The 20952-nt window shown below is 35.0% G+C and overlaps 1 protein-coding gene across 1 annotated transcript in view; it reads left to right on the forward strand.

Moving 5' to 3' along the window:
- The window catches only part of LOC105340501 (polycystin-1), a 42656-nt gene that overhangs the window by 12024 nt on the left and 9680 nt on the right, over window positions 1-20952 (forward strand). The window contains exons 9-28 of the mRNA XM_066072689.1: window positions 1187-1348; window positions 1856-5050; window positions 5269-5434; window positions 6056-6154; window positions 7066-7280; window positions 7509-7715; window positions 8316-8446; window positions 8663-8849; window positions 9101-9201; window positions 9667-9792; window positions 10040-10148; window positions 11015-11193; window positions 11413-11566; window positions 11889-11992; window positions 12238-12692; window positions 14801-14995; window positions 15390-15658; window positions 18819-18985; window positions 19574-19798; window positions 20745-20832. Coding sequence (XP_065928761.1) covers window positions 1187-1348; window positions 1856-5050; window positions 5269-5434; window positions 6056-6154; window positions 7066-7280; window positions 7509-7715; window positions 8316-8446; window positions 8663-8849; window positions 9101-9201; window positions 9667-9792; window positions 10040-10148; window positions 11015-11193; window positions 11413-11566; window positions 11889-11992; window positions 12238-12692; window positions 14801-14995; window positions 15390-15658; window positions 18819-18985; window positions 19574-19798; window positions 20745-20832 — 6534 coding nt within the window. The remainder of the gene's footprint in view (window positions 1-1186; window positions 1349-1855; window positions 5051-5268; window positions 5435-6055; window positions 6155-7065; window positions 7281-7508; window positions 7716-8315; window positions 8447-8662; window positions 8850-9100; window positions 9202-9666; window positions 9793-10039; window positions 10149-11014; window positions 11194-11412; window positions 11567-11888; window positions 11993-12237; window positions 12693-14800; window positions 14996-15389; window positions 15659-18818; window positions 18986-19573; window positions 19799-20744; window positions 20833-20952) is intronic.

The raw sequence follows: 20952 nt of genomic DNA on the forward strand, positions 1-20952 counted from the left end.
CTTAAAGTGCGCCTTAGTTAGAAAGACATATATTTGTTTGCGTCTAAGGAGGTACATTTAAGTTGTATTTTCATTGAAAAATATAAGTATATATATTTTTTTGGAAAATTCATTTTTGGATCCCACTTCTTAAAAAAAATTATTTTAATTTATACTGAAAGAAGTGTTAAAGAACAAACAAAATCGAGATTGGTAATATTAAACAGATTGTTATGAATTGACGTCTATTTTTCTTCTATAAATTAAACTGTAACATTGATGAGCAACTACAGGCGTTCTAAAAGTATAGACTGTATGGTTTATTGTTTTCTTGTTCTTAAAATAGATCTCATGCCGACTAATAAAAAAGGGCAACCTTCCTATTTTTATAATCAAAACATTTATGAGAAATAGGTTTAGAATTCTACAATTATAAATATTTTATTTATGTTTCAATGACTTTTAGGGTGTATAATCTAGGTTAGTTTAATAAGGGAAATTTTCATTTAAGGCTTGCTGGAGTATGAGCCCTGTAAGAACATTTTAAGTTCTGATAAGGTTATGATAAAAAAATACATTATATTCCTAATTAAAAAGATTTAAAATTTATGCTCAGGTTAAACAAAAAAAAAAAAACCAAAATACCAACAGAATGATTTGCTACTAATATACTTATATTGGTAGTTGTTCTTAAAAGTAAATCCATTTTAAAAATATGATATTAAATTAAAACATGGAAAACAATTCAAGGTTTGCATTGACACTTGTTTGATTTCTTTCGTTTACGATTAAGAACAGTATACTTACTTTTGATTCACTTATTTTTTGGCTTCCTTTGTCGAAAATTGCACCAACAGTAACCCTGGTGCAATTGCGTCTCTGCTTTAAAAAAAAATACTCATATAAATGTACTCTCCCCTTTCATCAGGAATTTTTGATAAATAAAGTATTAACCGATACATTGATCGAAATATCATTTCCTTATACAGGGATATGTTCTCTCTCGTTTTATTTTCGCCCTCGTTGTCAGAGAACAAATTTAAAACAGGGCGAATTCCTATGTCTCAAACTATCATTCTTTATTCACAACTGTCTGGGCGAAGTCAAGACACGTCGACATCAACTGCATGTGAAAAAGGGTGAAAAAATTACCGAGCGAAAACAACCCTGTATGCAGTAATATAAATATCCTTTCCGCATTCACCAGGTACCAATGTAAGTTACCATGTATCGGTGGGGGACGGGGTGGAGTTCCTGTACACCTACCCCTTCACCGGATTTCTCTGTGATGAAAACAACTTGAATGACAGCTGTTCCGTCATCTCAGGGGAACTCAACTGTACATCGACTTGTAACGGAACCTCATCAGGTAAAATGGGCAATTAATATTTGGACACTCATATGGTACAGAAGCTTTCGGTACATAACAGTTTTTGGGGGTTTTTTTCATAATTTGAAAATAAGCAATTACTGTACATTGTTAATTAAAGTTTTTCCAATAATTTATAGTGCTCAAATAAACGTATATATACGTTACACTGTATGAATTCAATTTGTGCATGTTATTTATGAATTGTGTCATAATAAATCTAATCTTGATCTTAAATTTTATCAATTAGGGTTTCAGACACTATATTGATCAAATTTAAAATCCAAGTCTCATTTTATCAAAGTGTACACGTTAAATGCACAACAATCTCCTATCGTGCATGTAATATGTAAATTGTGACGAAAGTGTCATGCATAAAAGACTTCATTCTTCTATATTTATAACTTTCTCTATTAGGCTTTTTATGTTTTACTATGCATTTCCTATAATAATTGATATCCCTATCTAAATTCTACCATCTTTGATTTATCATTTAATTGCTAACAGGGTCTGAAGGATATATCTCTTATTTCTACACACAACCAGACTGGTACACGTTCACCCTTACAGCCTACAACCTTCTCGGCAACAGGATCGTTGTTTTAGACATTCCAGTTCAAATCCCGATTTCGGACTTTTTCATCAACGAAACTGACCCTATTCCCTTCGGTGAAGCCAGAGAGGTTCCAATGATCACCAGGACTGGCACTCATACTGAAATAACTGTAGTAATGAACGGATCGATGTTGAACACTTCTTATTTTGACTGGGCTATTAGATATGGAGTGGCCATTATCAACACAGTAAATTATAACTGGACAGGATATTTTGTCATAGAGGCAAACATCACTAATCTTGTCAGTCCTGTTCATACCTTCAAAAGAGGTGTTTGGATAGATTTTATGATAACTAACATGTCCATCATAAACGATCGACCTTTTGTGCCGGTCGGTGAGAACACGACGTTTGATGTTGGTATGGACTACTGTTCTCGATTTAACACAAGTTTTATGTATGCTGATGGTTCTCCTCTCGAGTTCTTGTACCAAGACTTGCTGATAAACCCACTGCGGTATAGTTTTTCTCACATCTTTCTTGCGCCCGGTATTTACGGCGTCAACATCTCCGTGGTTAATCCTGTTGACTATCATACCAGCATGCATAACGTATTTGTCCAGTACCCAGTGAAAAACGTGGAGGTATTTATGACAACCCCGGTGAGGCTTGAACCTGTAGGGGTCGAAACTGTCAAATTCGTATTGACTTTCTTAGGCGGTGTTCCTCTGGCTACGGATGCAAGCTACTACGTAGATTTTAACGACAGTACCACTACAACTGACCTGTTTGAAGAACCTCCAGTAATAACAACTGAGGCGCCGACGGTTGAGCCAACAACAGGACTGGATTGTGTGGCGTTGTACCAGCTTCTGCAACAGTCCTCTAACTCGTCTTGGGTGGAGATTACGAATAGTACCAATGCTACCACAACTGCGCCAATGTCTAGAGAAGATTATCAGCTTTTGTGTAACAGTTCCATTGTGACAGAATCCACGAACACCACCACCATGCCTGCTGTAGTCGCCACAGCCCCATCACGATTAGAAGGTTTCTTTGAGATAATCTTCTACCACGACTACACTATGTTTGGCACATATAATGTTTCCGTAAACATTTCTAACTACGTCGACTTTGAATATTTCCCACTGATTCTAGATGTAGATGAACCAATCTACGACCTCGATTTTACGCCTTCTCCCGTTTATGTCGCCATAAGAACGAACTCCCAGCTTGTCGTAAGCATGTCGTGGGGCTCTCGTGCCGAGTGTATGATCACGGTCGGTGATGGGTCTCCGTCTTATGTCTCAACCTGCGATCGTTTCAACTCTATGAGTATTTCACACAAATTTGACAAAGTCGGTGTGTTTCATGCTGGGGCATCGGGAAGCAATACAATAAATAGCCAACTAATCTCTCCATCTCTTGGACCAATTATTGTGCAAATTCCAGTTGACGGTTTCGAAGTTATATGTATTGTTTGTGCAAATGTTATTGGTCCTCCAAAATCTACAACATACAACACAAAAGTAAACTTTGAACTATTGTTTCAAAACAGCAAAGATAGGCCTACCAACGCATCCTATACTATTGATTTTGGCGATGGAACAATAACGCCTCCACAGGAGCTGCCAAAAACGTTCTACGATGACAACTTTGGTGGCGTAAAAGCAATAGTTTTTCCTTTTCATCATTTCTACTTGAGAGGTGGAAACTACTCAGTCACCGTAAATATCTGGAACTTGGTAAGCAACGTCAACTATTCCTGCCTCCACGATCTGTACGAAAGGATTGTAAACCTGCGAATAACCGTCTACGATCACGACCCAGATACGGGAATAACAAAGGCTGGGGGAGGTGCGAACCAGAATTACTTTGCTTTGGAACATCAGGTTCTGTTCGTGGCTTCACACGACAGAGGGTCTCATGTCACATATCACTGGGACTTTGGCGAGGGATCTGGATTATCCTCGATCTACTATGATCAGAATGCTTACCATGAATACACCGATGATGTAACCTATAATGTTATTTTAAACGCAACGAACAAATTTGTACGATATCACGCCAACGCTGCTACCACAGTTAAAATTCAGAGAGGATGCTTCAACATTGCAATTTCGACCGATGATCCCCGATCTAAAAACACAACTTTTGAGTATCAGGTTTTCCCAGGCACTGTTGGTTCTGATGCTTGCTACTTCTTTGACTTTAAAGACGACACATCTCTTCCAAGTCGCTACCTGATGTTCGGGGATACTTATTACTGCAAGCGTATTCCGGAATGGAGCAAGTACTTGAACGACCCGAACAAAGTTTTCATTTCCCATCCTTCTGATCCGTGGTACGATATCAAAGTAGCCAACCCGGACGACTACAACGTGACGATGTACAACATGTTCATGTCTGAAGGAACATACGAAGCGACCTTAGAGTGCAAGAACTACGTGTCCCACACGACCGCTGTTTACAACACAGGTGTGACAAAGGGACCATGTTGGTGGCCGTATGTAAACCTCACAGCTCCAAACGTCTGCGAGCCTCCAAACTGTGACTCTGTCATCCCAACGATGAGGAATGTCCTGAGGTCAGAACAACTCACTGTGTACTCTGATGTCATCATCAACTGTACATCAACAAAGGTGGCGTACTATTCCTGGTCTGTTTTTAAGATCAATGAAAAATTTAGAAATGAGACTGAAATTACTGATCTCGGAGGAGCAGATGTGTACTCCATTGGCGCAAGGTATCTGATCGTTGAACCTCGAATCTTAGATTACGGTCTGTACAGATTTGAATTGAATGTCAGTATGAACGAACTGATTGGGATGTATTCCATCGATTCCACCCGACTGAGAATCGTACCAACTCCTTTGATAGCCAACATCGCAGGTGGCGACTTTCTTCAGGCTCAGTGGGGAAGTGAGTTACCTTTTATTCTTGATGGAATGGTTGAGACTTTTGATCCAGATTTGTCACCGGAAGACAAAACTGGCATGGAGTTCATTTGGCTCTGTAAAAGGTTGTGTGAGGACTGGCCAACCTTCGACGACAATTTCGACCCTATTTTGCCTTTTACTCACAACTGTACATACCAAGATGATGCTGACCGCGGGTGCTCAAAGATTGATTTGCTCGATTCACCAGGTGAGAATAATACAAGTTACGTGTTCGAGAATAATACAAATCACGTGTTCAGACTGTACCCTTAAAACGTATGGAAACAATTAAAATTTGTAAGTATATCTCCGGTAGCATAAAGGATCTGAAATAAATCTGTCTATATATTGCTTAATTCAACGCTAGAGAGTTCAGACGAATTTCAGAAACACTGATTTAGAGTTCAGAGTATATTCGATTTACAGGAAAATTGGCGAACGCATCAGGCGGAATTGCCAAGATCTTTACAGGAGAAATGTACGAAGATGACTACGTAGACATTAGAATGATAGTCAGAAAAGACAATCGGCAGGCTGAAGATGACCTGGTGTTGTCTATTACCATTGGTAATCCACCGCGGATCAACCTCAAGTAAGATATGCTGTCCACTTTTATACAGTAAGAAGGTATTTACAAGAAATCGTGTATATAACAAAGTTTTCATTTGTTATAAGCTGTCTATTCTTCTTTATATCTAAGAAGATATTTAAAGTAAATAGCAAAGGGAGGATAAGCAATTTAAATAATTAAAAGCGACACATTTTAATACAATTATATGATTAGGGGATTAGACTAACTTTGCTGTGAACATTAATTGATAAGCCTCTCAGCTGTTATTGTGTTGTACTGTAAATTACAAGTGTCTGAGAAATTATCCATGGTATTAAAAACAAGATCGCCCTTGAGGATCTTAAATACTAACTCAAATGTGTGGCGTATACTACCAGGGTAATTAGTTTTTGCTTGATTAAACGGGTGCATGATGATCAAATACTCAACATTTTAACTACTTTGATCAAGCAAATATAGGATTACACCACACACATATCCTATATTTATAGTCTGATATTTGAACTGAAAATTGTATTTCTAAATTTAATTCTAAAAAAAATGGAGATCTTGTCTTGTGTTTATTAAATGCCATGTCTTGTTGTGTATGATTAAAATAGCAATATACGTGGTTTTTTTCGAGCAATATATCGTTATTTATAGGTGTGTAACAAATTGTGGGCCAATGATGAACCCCACCAGCAGATATTCTCTGCAGTCATCCATTGATGGCTGGACCAGGGGTGCTTTCTTCTTCTATAGGTAAAAATCTTTTTAACTTTAAAGCCCTTTTGCTTCATATTTTAGGAGAGCTGGGTTGTTGTCGCCATATAAGATTATATTTTAAAAAGTCTTTTGTTTTTTTAAAATATTATTCCTGGACATCATTTTTTGGTTTGGCTTAGACATAGTGAAATGAATAATGACTGTGTTTCTTGTTCAGTGTGGTGTTAATGAGAGGTACTCAAGTGAGGGATACTCACAAAATAACAAAAAATAATCACCAGGAAATACATAAATTACTTATACACAGTATTCCTTTTGTTTCATATAAAAAATCAGTTGCCTAGTTTTAGCCCTATTCTCATGTTTATTATTTAAACTTTGTAGCCACCTACTGTTGCTGATTACGATATATTTTATGTTAATATGGGTTAATCATTTGAACAAATTTAAGACCATAAAAATCTCCTCGAGACGAAAAGCTGTGTATAAAGTGATAGGAAAGTATTAACCTTTTAAACCTGAAATTTCGATTTTTTCTTTACTAATTGGTAGTTTATAGCCAAAAATATCCTAGCTAAAAATTTTAATGAAGATCTGATGATCAAAATATTGATCAAATAGCATCCTTAAGGTGTAATGGGACACTTATTGGTATATTATTGTAGATAGCAGTACATGTTTACTGAAAACAAAATACTTTCATCGGCTTAGAATTTTAAAATTTACAGCATTTGACAATATAATGTTTTAACAATTTTTTGGTAAGCCTCTGCGTGATTTTTACGACTTACAGATTCGTTGTTAAGCTCTAACTCATTTCGCCACGTTGTTAGGTAATAAGGGTTGGGAAAAAACATTTCTTAAACATTTCTTATTTCGAAAGGAAGTACGTCACAATAACGAAGTGTCCCAGATCATCTTAAACGAAAAATTAAATTATTTTTCAGATGGTCACTTTACGGAGTACCATGGGGGGTGAGGGACCACTTTAAAAGGAGACGGTTGATCTTGGATACCCAGTGGATCCACAAGGCCACCACAGGCTCCGAGGGACCACACATGTCGGTGGACCCGGTGGTAGAAATCTTCACCAAAAATGGTTCCTACAGCTACTACTTCTCTGTGAAGAGTTGGAGATGGGGGACCAGCGAATCAAACTGCGGTATGTTTAAACAATTGAAATTATTATAATAGTTCCTACTTCTCTGTCAAACTTGGTGGTGGGGAATAAGCGAATCACACTGTGGTATGTATTATGTTTAAACACATATCAAATAGTTCCTACTTTTCCGTGTACACTTGGAAATGAGGGACCAGCGAATCGCACTGTAATATGAGCTATACTTTGTAGATAATTGTCAAAGAAAACCACTTTATTTTTTTAATTTAGGTATTTCGGATAAAAAATTCAGAATCAATGAAAAACCCACCGCCGGAATTGTGTCAGTTTCACCCAAAAGTGGAACTGCTTACGAAACGAACTTCTCCGTGTCGGCCAGTGGTTTCTATGACTACGAGGACCGGTCTCAGATGCGCCTGTACAAGTTTGGTTACAAGTTGTACGAAAATGGACCCATTACATGGTTTTATGAAGGAAGTAAGTGCTACATACTGTGATGATAGAATAACACATAATCACAAAATGGCTGACCTCTGATCGAAACGACATTTTGTTTTATTAAAAGGATTTTATTGACGGCAACATGTAGCTTATTCCAAAGCCGGAATAGTAACAGAGATGATATGTAGGCAATCATTTCTTAAAAAAGAAATTGAAGCCATTAAAAATGTTCTGTCATGAATATCATTAATTACACATTAGTCTCGATGTATATAATTTAAATGTTTTTTGATAGCAGAAAAACCCCTAAATGTCAATATTAGTATGTGTCACTGATATTACAAACGGGTTCAAATTCATGGCGGCCAATTTGCATTATATATTAACATCCACCAGTTCTAGGATACGTGGTTTTGAGACAAGTTTGTATTTCTAATGACTTAAAGACACCTTAACATAATACGTTGAGAATATAATTTCGTTGATCAAAGATGGTCACGAAATCCACAAAAAAAAAATGATTCCCGCACCCACCAAAAAAAAAACAAGATAGGAGAAACAAAAAAGACCTGAGATGTTTCTAGGTGAATTAAAAATATGCATACCAAATTAATATTTCTGTTCTTTGTTTTACAGCAAAAAGCAACAATGAAGGATTCGAAAACCCATTCCCTGACGGTCTTGAGTCAGAAAGTTTCATTGTTTATGTGATCGCTAGAGCTTATGACAGGAGTGGTGCTTATGCTAACGGATCCTGCCAAGTTGTTGTATGTTCTCCTCTGAATAAAAATTTAAATCTGAAAATGAGATTCATGATTTTGCAACTTGTTTGGTGCCGTGTAATTGATCGTGATCACAGTAGTCCTGTTCGAGAATCTTACTATGAAAAATATATATTGTATTTATAAATTTTATGTAAAAGTTGCTTATCTGAATAAACAACTGTGATTGTATATATTTTAATTTTATTCCTTTGTTCGAAGGTTCATCCAGCACAGCCTTCAGATGTGAAGAACACTATCGCCACCGCGACTAACCCTGGTGGACAGATTGACAAATACCTCATTGGGGCCGATATAAGATTAGCCCCCGTGTCTTTAACTTTGGCCAAATTTCTAAATGAGGAGGCCGATGGGGCACTGTCGGCAGCTGAGATTGTGGAGACAACTAGTAAGCTTATCCTCATCATAAATATTTGTAGAATGAAACTTTAAGCTTGAAATAATCACGCTACCAACAATGTTTGGTTTGCGACAATGAAGCAAACGAGCTTATTATGAATTCACGCCGTTTTATGTTATACGTGATTTGAAACCATTTAGAACCATTAAAATAGATTCCATTTCTACTTGTGCATTTGGCATATTAACACTAAACATCGTATAACTTGAAAAAATAAATATTTGAAATACACTTTACAGCTTCCATTGCTGTTACTCAGAATCTGACAGAAGCAGAGCGTCTGGCCATGGAACAAGAAATGTTAGCTCAGCAAGCAGCAGAAAAAGACCATCGTATCCAGGTTATATATCTGATGATCACTGAAGTCAAATCAAAAACATTCAAAATAAATTTCTTACTTCAGCATTATATTAAATTGAAAGCAAAGTTTATTTTAGCTTGGTTCATGGTTGTTCTGGAAACAGAATCGGTATATAAAAGGAAAGTTCTCAATGAATTATATGGTCTTTCAGATAAGACTTTGAAAACGGTTGGTGCTATGATTGGTGTTTGACAAACACGATTTTGTTTAAATGAAATTAAATAAAATTTTTCAAAAAAGGTAAAAATTGACCATAGATGTTTTGCCTTTTTCTGCTTAATGAATCTTCGATATGATAATGTGTGACTACCCTCGTAGAATGAACCAGAATCTTGATATAAATTTTCCAAAATTCGAACTCAAATATTAAAACAGCAGGTTACTGAAAAAATTAACGTGTAACTTACTATTGATTTTTATGGAGTAAATTTGATATTTCTTCAGACTCGGGCTACACTTATGAACGGTTTCAAGAGAATTAATCCAACAAATGTAGAAGCTATGCAAGGAACGGCCGCCGCTCTGGCGCAAATGTCAGTGAAAGAAGACGAGCTCACCGCTACGGCGCAGGTAATTTCAAGTTTCTGTTCGTTAAAAAAGACATTTATCAATTGTAAATGTTTGAAAACAGAGGGACAATTAGCTCTAAATTTTCATTTCTCCTACAGCCCCCCCCCCCCCCCCCCCAATTATTAGCAATAAAAGCAAGACAGACAAACAATCAATGATGAAAAGATTTGTACCTACCTGCAATAGGCAGCACTTCATTTAATGATCAGAAAGATGTCTTTTCTCAATCCTTTTGTATTATAAACAGGAGGATGCAGCCAGTATTATGGAGGACTACGTTGTCAAACTAAAGAACCAGTCCTCTCTCTCGGCAGACGATAGAGAGGACGCCACATCCAACCTCATAGCAGTTATTGGTAAGACCATGAAGTCAAACCTTCCAATATATGGCCTATTTCCTTCCTAGGACCATAAAGCCAAGCCGTCGTCTATATCTCCTTTGTTCTTCTTAATTATAACCAAAGTTAATATTTTTTGGTAGTGCTCACTCCAATTCTACTACTTTCATATTTTTGTCAGGATATTTAATACCCCTCTACTATTAATGTGGAGCTGCTACTGCTATATTTTGTTAATGGTTTCCTTGATGGACAGTTCAATAATCTTAACGTAACGATTGTCTTTAGTTATATGTCATAAAACTATGTCAATTTGCCCTGCAAAAGAGCAGTACTACTGTTACCCTGAGGGAGACTACAGGCTTTAAAAGATAGATTTTGTTTGGTATAACTCCTTTTTTAAATGATTGCACGCGATTATGAAAAAAAATAAAAATAAACTTTTAAAAAGAAGACTCGCGTTTTTATGTAAAAGCATCTGGATTTTACTTTCAAAACAGAATTTTGGAAGCAAATTTATAGTTGTAAAAAACCACAGATCTGTACATTTTGTTGTTGACCGCCTATCCTCTCCTAATAGCAAATTAAAATCGAAAACTCCTCTTTTTATTTTATGAGAAAATATTTTTCATTGTTCATTGAAGGCCATATGATTTACTTTATTTTAAACAGTATAATTCAATTCAAGTTATTTCTCTATGTTATACAACCAATCAGAATACGTTACAGTATATAAACATTCTGTAACTTAGGTTCTATTGGCGAGAGGACAGAGAAAGAAGATGAATAAAATAAACGTGAACGTTTCAAAAAATATTACAATTGCAAACTTTTTAGTTCTTAATTTGTACGTAACATTTCATACATATTTTTCTTCTTCGTAGGCAATACTATGCATGCTGCTGGACTGACAGCTGAACTGGCGGAAGAGGAAGGCACGATGCTGGCTAACATGATGGACTCGTCAGCGGGGGGCGTGGTCACCACGACACAGGCTATGACCACACTGTCTCCCGAACAAATCAAGGCCCGGCAGGACGAGCTTTTGAACCAGAAAAACAATGTATATATACATAGAAGAAAGAGAGAGAAAGATAAAATAAAGAGAGAGAAAAAAAGAGAAAGAGAGTAACACTGTTTTCTGTAAAAAAAGAAGTCGAGGCCTGTCTCTTCTAAAATATATATGGTGTATATGGATCAGTTTGATGAAAATTAAACATGTATTATGCATGCATATCTTGAAATAATTCACAGTTACATCAATGCAAAATATTTATATCAGGCTGAAACAACTTTCCTCAGGCTTGAACAGTCTTTGAACAATATCATCGACACTTTGGGGAAATATAAAGTCGTTAATGAAAAGAATGCCGTGGTGGAATCCCCCAAACTGAACCTGACACTGGCCAAAACAGAAACTAAAGACATGAACTACAGTAAGTGATCTTATTGAGTGCTTTATTCTTAAAAATATTCTGCATTTCAAAGCAATCTTCCTAAATGATCTTTTTCACCATATTTGAAATTTTTAAATGCATTATATTTTATCTTGTCAAAGATTTGAAAATTACATTTGGATCGTTAAAAGTGCTATTTAGAATGATTTGGTTGATGGAGATGACAACAAAGTTTGGGCAAAAAGCTGTTGTGTAGATGGAATAAATAAATGAATAAATAAATAATGGTGATTTTTATTTAGTACGCAACCTTCCCTTTTTAAGAAACCTACTTCGCATAAACAATTTTTATGAATTTTAGATCCAAACTTTGGAGTGGGAGGTCTTAGCGGTGTTCTCTTGCCCAAAACACAAGCTATCTTTGGCGAAGAAGGCAATGCAACAACTTGGTTTGTGGAAACAGAGGTAAATTTATTTTGATTTTGTCACCTCTTTTCAATTTTAAATTTTAGACTGCAAATATATATGTTAAGACTGATTTATGATGTTTTTTTTATTTTAAAAACCAAAACAAAATGATGCACAAAAAAGGACGTTTATTCTGAGAAATCTAATTATAAGATAGTTGTATTTTTCTACTTACGCAAGTCTTTTAGAATAATGTGGTGTGATATGTGAAATGTTGACATTGCTTTGTTCATCTTTGACAGGCGTTAAGAATGCCTCATAACCCTTTCACATGGACAAACACCAGTGGTTCAACCTCCACCAAAATTACCAGTGACGTTGTGTCGTTACGGTTTCGTAACGACACCAATGACGGGGTTGACATGAAGGACACGCCCCAGTACTTTGATATCTTCATGGACCGTAGAAACTTCGACCTCACCGTGGAAAACGTGATTAACATGACTAGAGGCTGGAACGAGGGATCGGTTCTCCACATGCTTCCTGTAGCGCCCAACAGCTCCCTCGATATAACGGTCAACCAGATCATGCAGAAAGAGGACATCCAGTATTATCTGGATTGGCTGGATTATCTGGCTGGAGTGTCTAGAGATGATAACGCTACAGTGGAGAAGAATAAGACTAACAGTGAAATACCGACCGGAGCTGATGCATTTTATATGGAGGAACTGCCGTCTCGATTCTTTGTTTTTATAAAGTAAGCTTTTCGAACACGCCTGTCAGAACACAAGCGTCATTAACTTTATATGTAGACAGTGCACAGAATGGTATTTTTATAAGGCCAAAAAAAAAATATGTGTGTTTCCGGTTTCCCGACCGACCCTATTTTTTATGCGCCGACCTTAACACTTTTATTCCAAATCCAGATTACCAACTGTAATTGGTTTAAACAATAGAGTCTTACAAATCAAAAAACGCTTGTAACTATTCAATAGAAAACACCACTCATCAAAGCGTTTTAAAGATTTCTAAGTGCAGATTGTCAGTATGGATGAAAGTTATCCTTGGTTATTTTAGCTAAATTATCAATGCAATAAATAGTTTCATAGGGCAGTGATATGTTAAAAATTAATATAAAGATGTACAAGAAAAAAGCAGAGGCAAAGTTTTTATTTATATTTCTGGGTGTGGAGACTGCAGACATCGTAAGTCTTTGAATAGGCCCAACAATCATTCACATTATAAATATGATTCTAAAATGCTGCAGTTCAATTGCAAATGAAATTTTAAGATTTAGTCTTAAACCATTAATTATGTATTTTTTTGGGGGGGGGGGGGATTATTGAAAAGATTTAATTCTAAGGCTCTCGTCGGATCAACCAGAATTTCCTCTGTTTCTGAATTCAACACTTACAGTTACGATATTAATGTTTACTGTTATGTCAGTTGACCAGGAAAATAGAACTAATAACCAATTAATGATATATTTGTGGTAATGAGTATTATAATCTGTTAATTTATAGTGGCTTCCATATTTATATTTTCTATTTACATGAAAATAAAATCTTCGTATACATTCCAAATAAACCTTAGATTTAAGAAAGCTTTAATTCTGAAACAGTTGTCTCTATCCACGATTGCTCCAACTGTAAAATTCATTTTCTTATTGTATAGAAAAATCATATGCTAGGAAATGGGAAAACTGAAAAGCTCATTTTAAAAAAAACACCAAAAAAAAAACACAAAAAAAAACACAAAAAAAAAACACAAAAAAAAACGACCTACCTACCCTATTTTAAAATTTGATGAAATAGGAAACACACATATTTTTTTTTTTGCCTAATCAAAATTCTTTTATCTGGATCCTCTACATTTTTATAAATATAAAGTAAATTTGAAGCCAAATTCCCCCTTGATTTAAACTTTTAAATATGGTTTGAATGAAAGACACGAACAAGTGAAATTGTAAAATTTTCAAGACAGCCAGTCCCTTTCTCAGGCCAAAAGAACAAATTAAATATAATGAAATCAAGGTAAACAAAATTAAGCACTAGAACAAACACTACGAATTATAGGATTATATAAGAAATTAAACTTACATTTTGTGCAGTTTTGTGTCAGAGTTGGGTGTGGTGTAAGTCGATTGATTGTTCTTGAGTAATCAATCGATTGTCGACTTCACGCCTGATTGGGTAAATTATGCTAATTAAAATTGATGTCCGAGATGATTGGCAAGGAGCTTCTCAATATTGGAATCAACAGCATGAATGCATGACACTACATTTATTAGATCGACGGTTTGGCCTGCCATACCATATCCTTCTAGTTGCTGTGGATGTCACATAATATCCCATACGATGAAGGTATCGAGTCTTGTAGGGAGGTATATGGGACAGGAAAATGATTCATCATCTATCAATCAAATCTCTATTTAAGCTCCATTAACAAGTTTTTATGTTGAACAAGTCAATGATTAATGGCATATAAATCAGTGGAAAACAGCTATGGAGACTTAAATGGACAGACCAGAACGCAATGTAATCAACTGGTTGCGTTTCATAGAAAACCTAGAGATAAAATTAGTCTAAAACCAACACTGCCTGAATGATAATAAGTGTTGCCAGTTAAGGAGACTGGGATGAATTGAAATGGTCACGATCATGGAGCGTCTTTAAAAATCATTTGCAGAAAATTTATCTGACAAATCGATCTGACATGCGTACAATTAAGCAAGTCAAACATTACTGAATCAAAGTGTAAAATTAAATAAGTACAACATGATATATAAAACTAAACACTATGCAGAGTAACTTTAATCAAATGAAAGGTATCATAAATGTACATCTTGCTCATTTCTTATTGTAGAAAAGGCGGTCACCCGACTCCTGCCGACCACGATTATAACTGCACCTTACCGAAAACTATCAATGAGTTCTTATCCATGTTAGATTACATGGACGCCCTGACGTATGAGAACGACACGTCCCTGCCACGATCCAACTACCTTCCGGATGTTCCAGATTGGAACACGTGCTTGTTCTCCAATGATGAACTAAGTCTGTAAGAAAAATAAATGAAATAGATTATACTTTTTAAAATTTAGTATGTACCATATTTATGACCTCTTGTTTGTATGAAAAGGTTTACAGTAAAACATGATTATATCAAGCACGCTTATATTTGTTCTATGCATATTACGATTTGTATTTCTTTTTATTGAAGTCAATGATTATAAAACAATAACAGTTGATTCGCTTTTGTAAAGTTAGTTTAATTATACTAAGTATTTTAGATATATTTCATACTTTATTCTCCATTATAATTGTGTTTAAAGCAATTATTTCGCCCTCAGTAAAAATATTTATTTTAGTTTTCTTGGTTCCTGTTCCGGAATAACGTCATATTATAATAGGGAACTCATTTGTTTTATTTAATTGTGCACATTCTCTTAAAGGAATGAAACCACTGAATTCTACATCGCCATCAAGCATAAAACTTTCAAACAAATTAAAGCCGAGGCCATGCCAGAAGACTTTTCATCCAACCTGGCCTCAAATACCACGGAAACCCCGACAGTCAATAGAAGAAGAAGACGAAAAAGAGGACAAGAAGACAACAACGGACAAGGGAATTCGAATGAAAACAAAGGCGTCAACAAGGAGCCAATCAGTCAGCTGGAGGAAAATTTGCTGAAATTAGGAACAACAATATCGGCTCCTGTTTGTACGTTTATTTTTTATGGATATCAGCGTAGTGTAATTCATTTGACTTTTTTATTTACATGGAGATAATACTTATTTTGGAATACCGTGTTGCGCCATCTTTGTTCAATGTTAATTGAATAGCAATTTTTTCGTTGATATATGATACATCAAGGGTTAATTCAAACTCCAGAATACTTTATTGAATTTGTTTAGTCACCGTATAAAACTACCAACCTAAAAATGTACAAACCAAACAGAATCAAAAACCACTTAATAACTAAATAAACAATCCATAAAAATTGCGATATTTAAACCAAAAATACGCAAATGATATTTTAAGACGGAGGCTCTTTGAGCCTCCTCTATTGCTACCGGTCAGCTCACATGTGACGTCGATAGTGGATTTGACGGACACCACCTAGCGGCAAAAATTGCAATATTCGTATGGGATTCATATTTCAATATTATTATTGAGATAAATATCTTATTTGCAATTACAATAAATAAAAATATACATATTGCGATAAATAAACATAATTTCTCTCGAAAATTTTAGTCCATATGTCAAATTCCAAGTGAATATGCATGAGTTTAAGAATAGCAATGGTGTGTAATCGTTTAGTGGCTATTTATACTTTTTATACAGCTTCCTGTCCGTGACGTCAAATATTGAGGATTCCTCAAGAACCATCTTGTGTTGACCGAAATATTGAGCAATTATGAGATTCAATGGATAAACACGGCGTGGTTCTTAGTCTGTGTCGTATATTACTTGCACATTATTAATTAATCTCCTGCGGAGATACCGGTATATCGTTTTATGTATAGCTACACTCCCGCCCCCGGCATCGATCCAATAAAATGATTATTCAACAAGTTGAACCACTTCTATGTGAACTTGAGTATTCCCCCAATGAAGTACAGACAACCGTGATCGTAGTTTGGCACATTTTAGTTTAGTTTTACTTGGCATGCATTCTAAACCTACCATAAGGATAGTGAAACAAATAAATAAAACATCCAGATTACACCCTTTGACGCAACCCCCCTCCCCCACACATTCAGTGTGTGCATAGGTTAAGTACCCAGGCCACGTGCTGTGAAGCTTGATTAATCCTGCATTGTCTGGCCAGCGCTGTCGATTTCAAAGTAAGTTGGGAAGTCAGACGAGTGTGTTTTTGCAAGCTGATAAGATAATTTCGCGTGAAAAAAGTGTAAAAACATTTGACAGAATGTACATATTTTCTTTCAAAAGTGAAGTCCGGGGTATTACAAGATCTACCGCGGTATATTATTATAGATTTAGCTTTAAAGATATATTACAGCGAATTCTCTTCATCTTGGATATTCCCCTTTTTAAACATAGTTAGACAAAAGAATAGAAGTCGTTCATATACTGAAAGGTTGAATCTTTTTACAGCAAAAAAAGCTTGCAATTGCGTGTTAACTATTTTTCTATCTCTAAAAGTTTGTTTACAATACACGTAAAATCTGTATAAATTCGTAATTTTTTATCCCTTGCAGAAAGTCACGATGAAATGTTTACAGTTGATGCGCTAAGCTGTTGATCAAAAGGTTGAGCTAGCAATATTTACTTTTTGAACCGCCTGAAATGATTAAATCAACGGTAAATTTGAGCAAAATGAGCGATAGCGTCTCTTATATATAAATATTTCATCTCCATAACTTTTTGAAACGCTTAGAAATATATTTGATCACTCTCTACAATCGAATCGTACATTCTGCAAAAGAAAAGGAACAACAAATATGCGAGATTGAGATCATGCATGTATTACCTACATGTAACAATAGGGGGTTTTTAAGCTTGAACGATTTTTTTTCATATGAAAAAAGTTCACTGTTCAAAAGTTTTTATTGATTATATATCATAAATTTTAGTATATATTGTGAATCATTAGGTATGGTACTAACTAACAAAATATGTCTTTTGTTTGTGATTTGTTTTTGCATATTCCATACAAGAGCATGAATATGTTAGCAAATTAGTTTCTGTCCTGTAGTATTTAGTATTGTAAACTCTTAATCTAAACCTTCTATACCTTAAAATTTGAAGAAGAAAAAAATCCATTATTATTTTGGGGAGTTGATTTTTATCAACTCTCCTTTGCAGTTACCCTGGCAAACCGGAAGTGAAACTGTGTTTGGACCTAACCACAAATTATCGCCGCAGAAAAGTCCTTGTTTTCGAAAAAAAAAAATGATAAATTTGATGTAATGCATTCTGAAGCATTAAATATTATTATAGTTGAATATTGCTTGGATCCATATAATTTTCCAGAACTATTTACATTACTGATACATTGTTTGATAAAATTTATTCTATCTTAAAATACTACGCAACATAATTTATATGATGTTTTCCTAGAATTCTTAAAATTGTTGGAAAAGCCCGAAAATTCATATCATGAAAATATGCGTTATTCAATTACGGATTAGAAACTACTTTGCATGCGAAATTACATATCGTTGATTATAAGATAAATATCAATCGATGAAATCAACTCCCGTCGGTACTTCAATACTTGGAATTATTAGATTAATTTCCTCCGCAATGATGCCTCCGTCTCTCAGTACTTTAAGTACTTTGATTTGTATTCAAAACAACAGAAATAAAATCCCAAATAAGAAAGAAAGCTATTCTCAATGAATTTCATTTCCAAAAATTTCTTTCAAAATGTGATTTTCTAATGCTGTATTTGCGGGTATTTTATTACGGTACTTATTGTATCATACTGGCTGGTTTTAAACACGTACCACTTAAATGGTTAAAAACATTTCATGGTTGAGAAACATATGAAAAAAATTCAGAATTGTACATATACCTCTTCTTGTATAAAGATTATGACATGAGTCTATTTGAGACTTACTCCACAGCTTATTGTTGCTAGCATCCCTTTTTGTTTGGATATGACAGAATTTTTACAGTGTTAAATATCCGTTTTCTTTTCTTTGGTTTGTTCACATGGTTTCAACGTTTGTCTGTACTGTACACTGTTGCTGTGAAAACACTCGTGCTATACATGTAACTGCCTCGAATGTAAGGTTTCCGGACATGTTGCCAATCTTTACAACAGTTAGTGTGGAAACACTCTTGCTACCACCCTTCTTAATTAAAGTTGTTTCACGTGCTCTCAAAGTTTATTCTTAACCATCAACAGCTGATGACGACAAAAATGAAAGGGACAACAACGGCCGCAACGGCAGAACCAATGTGTGGCCACCACCAGGCACCTTTATGCCAGCAGTGTACAAAATTTCCTTCTACAGTGCGTCGTGTGTTTGGCGAGACAGAGCTAGGAGCATCTGGACAACAGAAGGATGCTTTGTAAGTTATAACATCATTAAACGTTTGTTTGCGCATTACTGTTTTCAATTGTATTTATTTTGTTGGTTTTAAAAATCTTTGTGAATATTGGAAAGATATTGTATATGCATGTTTACGGATTATGGAGGGATGTTATATAATTATACATTTTCTTTTTTATATGCATTCTGTACAATATTGTTACGATTACCACAAACTAGATACCCTATAATTCATGCACTTGTGCAGGAATACGGGTATATCAGAAACAAGTTAACTGTTCATGCATTTTATGAACTGTATATTACACCACAAATGTTTGGACATTAAAATTGATGGACAAATTAAAAACAGTTTTTTAATAAATAACTTTTTAGCACTAACATATTATCATGTATGTAATTCCATCTTTATATCAATAGAATATAGGCATCTTCTTAAGTTCCTTTAAATGCATACAAAAAAAACCAAAAAACGATTGATTGAACAAAAAATAGACAATCTGCAAGCAGAGATAGTTCTGTAATTTTGCATAAATTTATATCACCTGAATAAGAGCATGCTTACAGTACCTTGTGGGCAACACCTTTACTTTTTTTTTTGCTTAAGGTGGGGCCTCTGACCAAACCTTACAGAGTCCACTGTCTCTGTAACCATTTGACCGCTTTTGGAGCCGGGTTAACTGTTCCGATGAACACTATCAACCTTAATGACTCCGGATTCGCCAAGCTGGATGAGAACCCCGTGATTTTCGCCACGATGGTGTCTCTGATGTGTTTGTACGTGCTGATGGTGATCTGGGCTAGAAAGAGAGATCTACTGGATAAAGTCATGGTATGGCCTCAATTTTTATATCAATGATTCAAACTCAATTTACTAGGTATCTTTTGTCAGTTACTTTTATTTAAATAGTTTTTAAAGTTAACTAAATAAAAAAATGCTCTTGTAGTTTAACCAAAACAAAATTGATATGAAATTGCCAACAATGAAAGAAGATTCTATTCTTTCAGAAGATGTTATCTTTGACTAGACCATAAAAAGTAATTACTTCGTACTCATACCAATATTTTCAAAAAAAGATGCGGCATTTTTCTTTAATTTTTAAAGCTACAATTATTTACATGATGCAGAAAAAGCAGTGTTTCAATGCACATTTTGAATAGTTACCTTGCAGTAAATGTGTCTGTCTTAGATATATTAGCTCAAATTAAAGAAAAATCATCATGTTCGTCAGGTCACATCAAGCCATGAGGTTTGAGGGAGGCATTTGTTAAAGAATGATTAGATATGAAGTAATAAGTATAGTACAACCTGCAATATTTACTCTTTATATGCATTTTAAGTTACACAATGCTCCTCTTCATATCTTAACTAAAATCATCCATGTTGCGACCTTAACGTGAACACAGTGTTTCTTAACTAGATTTAACGATCATTTGCAATTCTTAAAATATATTTTGGATAATTGCAATTATGTTCTCTTATACAATCAAGCATTTTACTGCATTGAGTATCAAAATTGCGGTCCTTCTATTGGATTTTTATCCGCAACTCGTAAACGCACCAGAGAAATTTTATTTCTTTCATCAACAGATAAAAATTAGCAACACGCAATTATAAATGAGATGTAGGCGGGCCTTAGTAGCAAGGAATTAATTTTTCTATAGCTTAATTCTTATTATAAGACTCAAGAGAAATGATAGTAAGAAAGCTAATCCAACTCGTTTTAACATTAATGCCTGTAACAAAATCACAAAACCTTAATAATTGCTTTTTATAGGCTGGATCATCTCCCTTGCCCGACAATGACCCGAGGGACAAGTACTTGTATGAGATGACTGTCTTTACAGGATCACGGAAGGACTCTGGTAAATCCCCACCATTGATATGGTGATAAATCAATATTTACCGTAGCCAGGATTCATTGTTTTACTATTTCAAAGTATGGTTCACACTACCATGTTTCAGTTGAGAAATATCTGGACAAA

The sequence above is a fragment of the Magallana gigas genome, chromosome 10 (assembly GCF_963853765.1).
Source record: "Magallana gigas chromosome 10, xbMagGiga1.1, whole genome shotgun sequence".
In the NCBI taxonomy this organism is placed as follows: domain Eukaryota; kingdom Metazoa; phylum Mollusca; class Bivalvia; order Ostreida; family Ostreidae; genus Magallana; species Magallana gigas.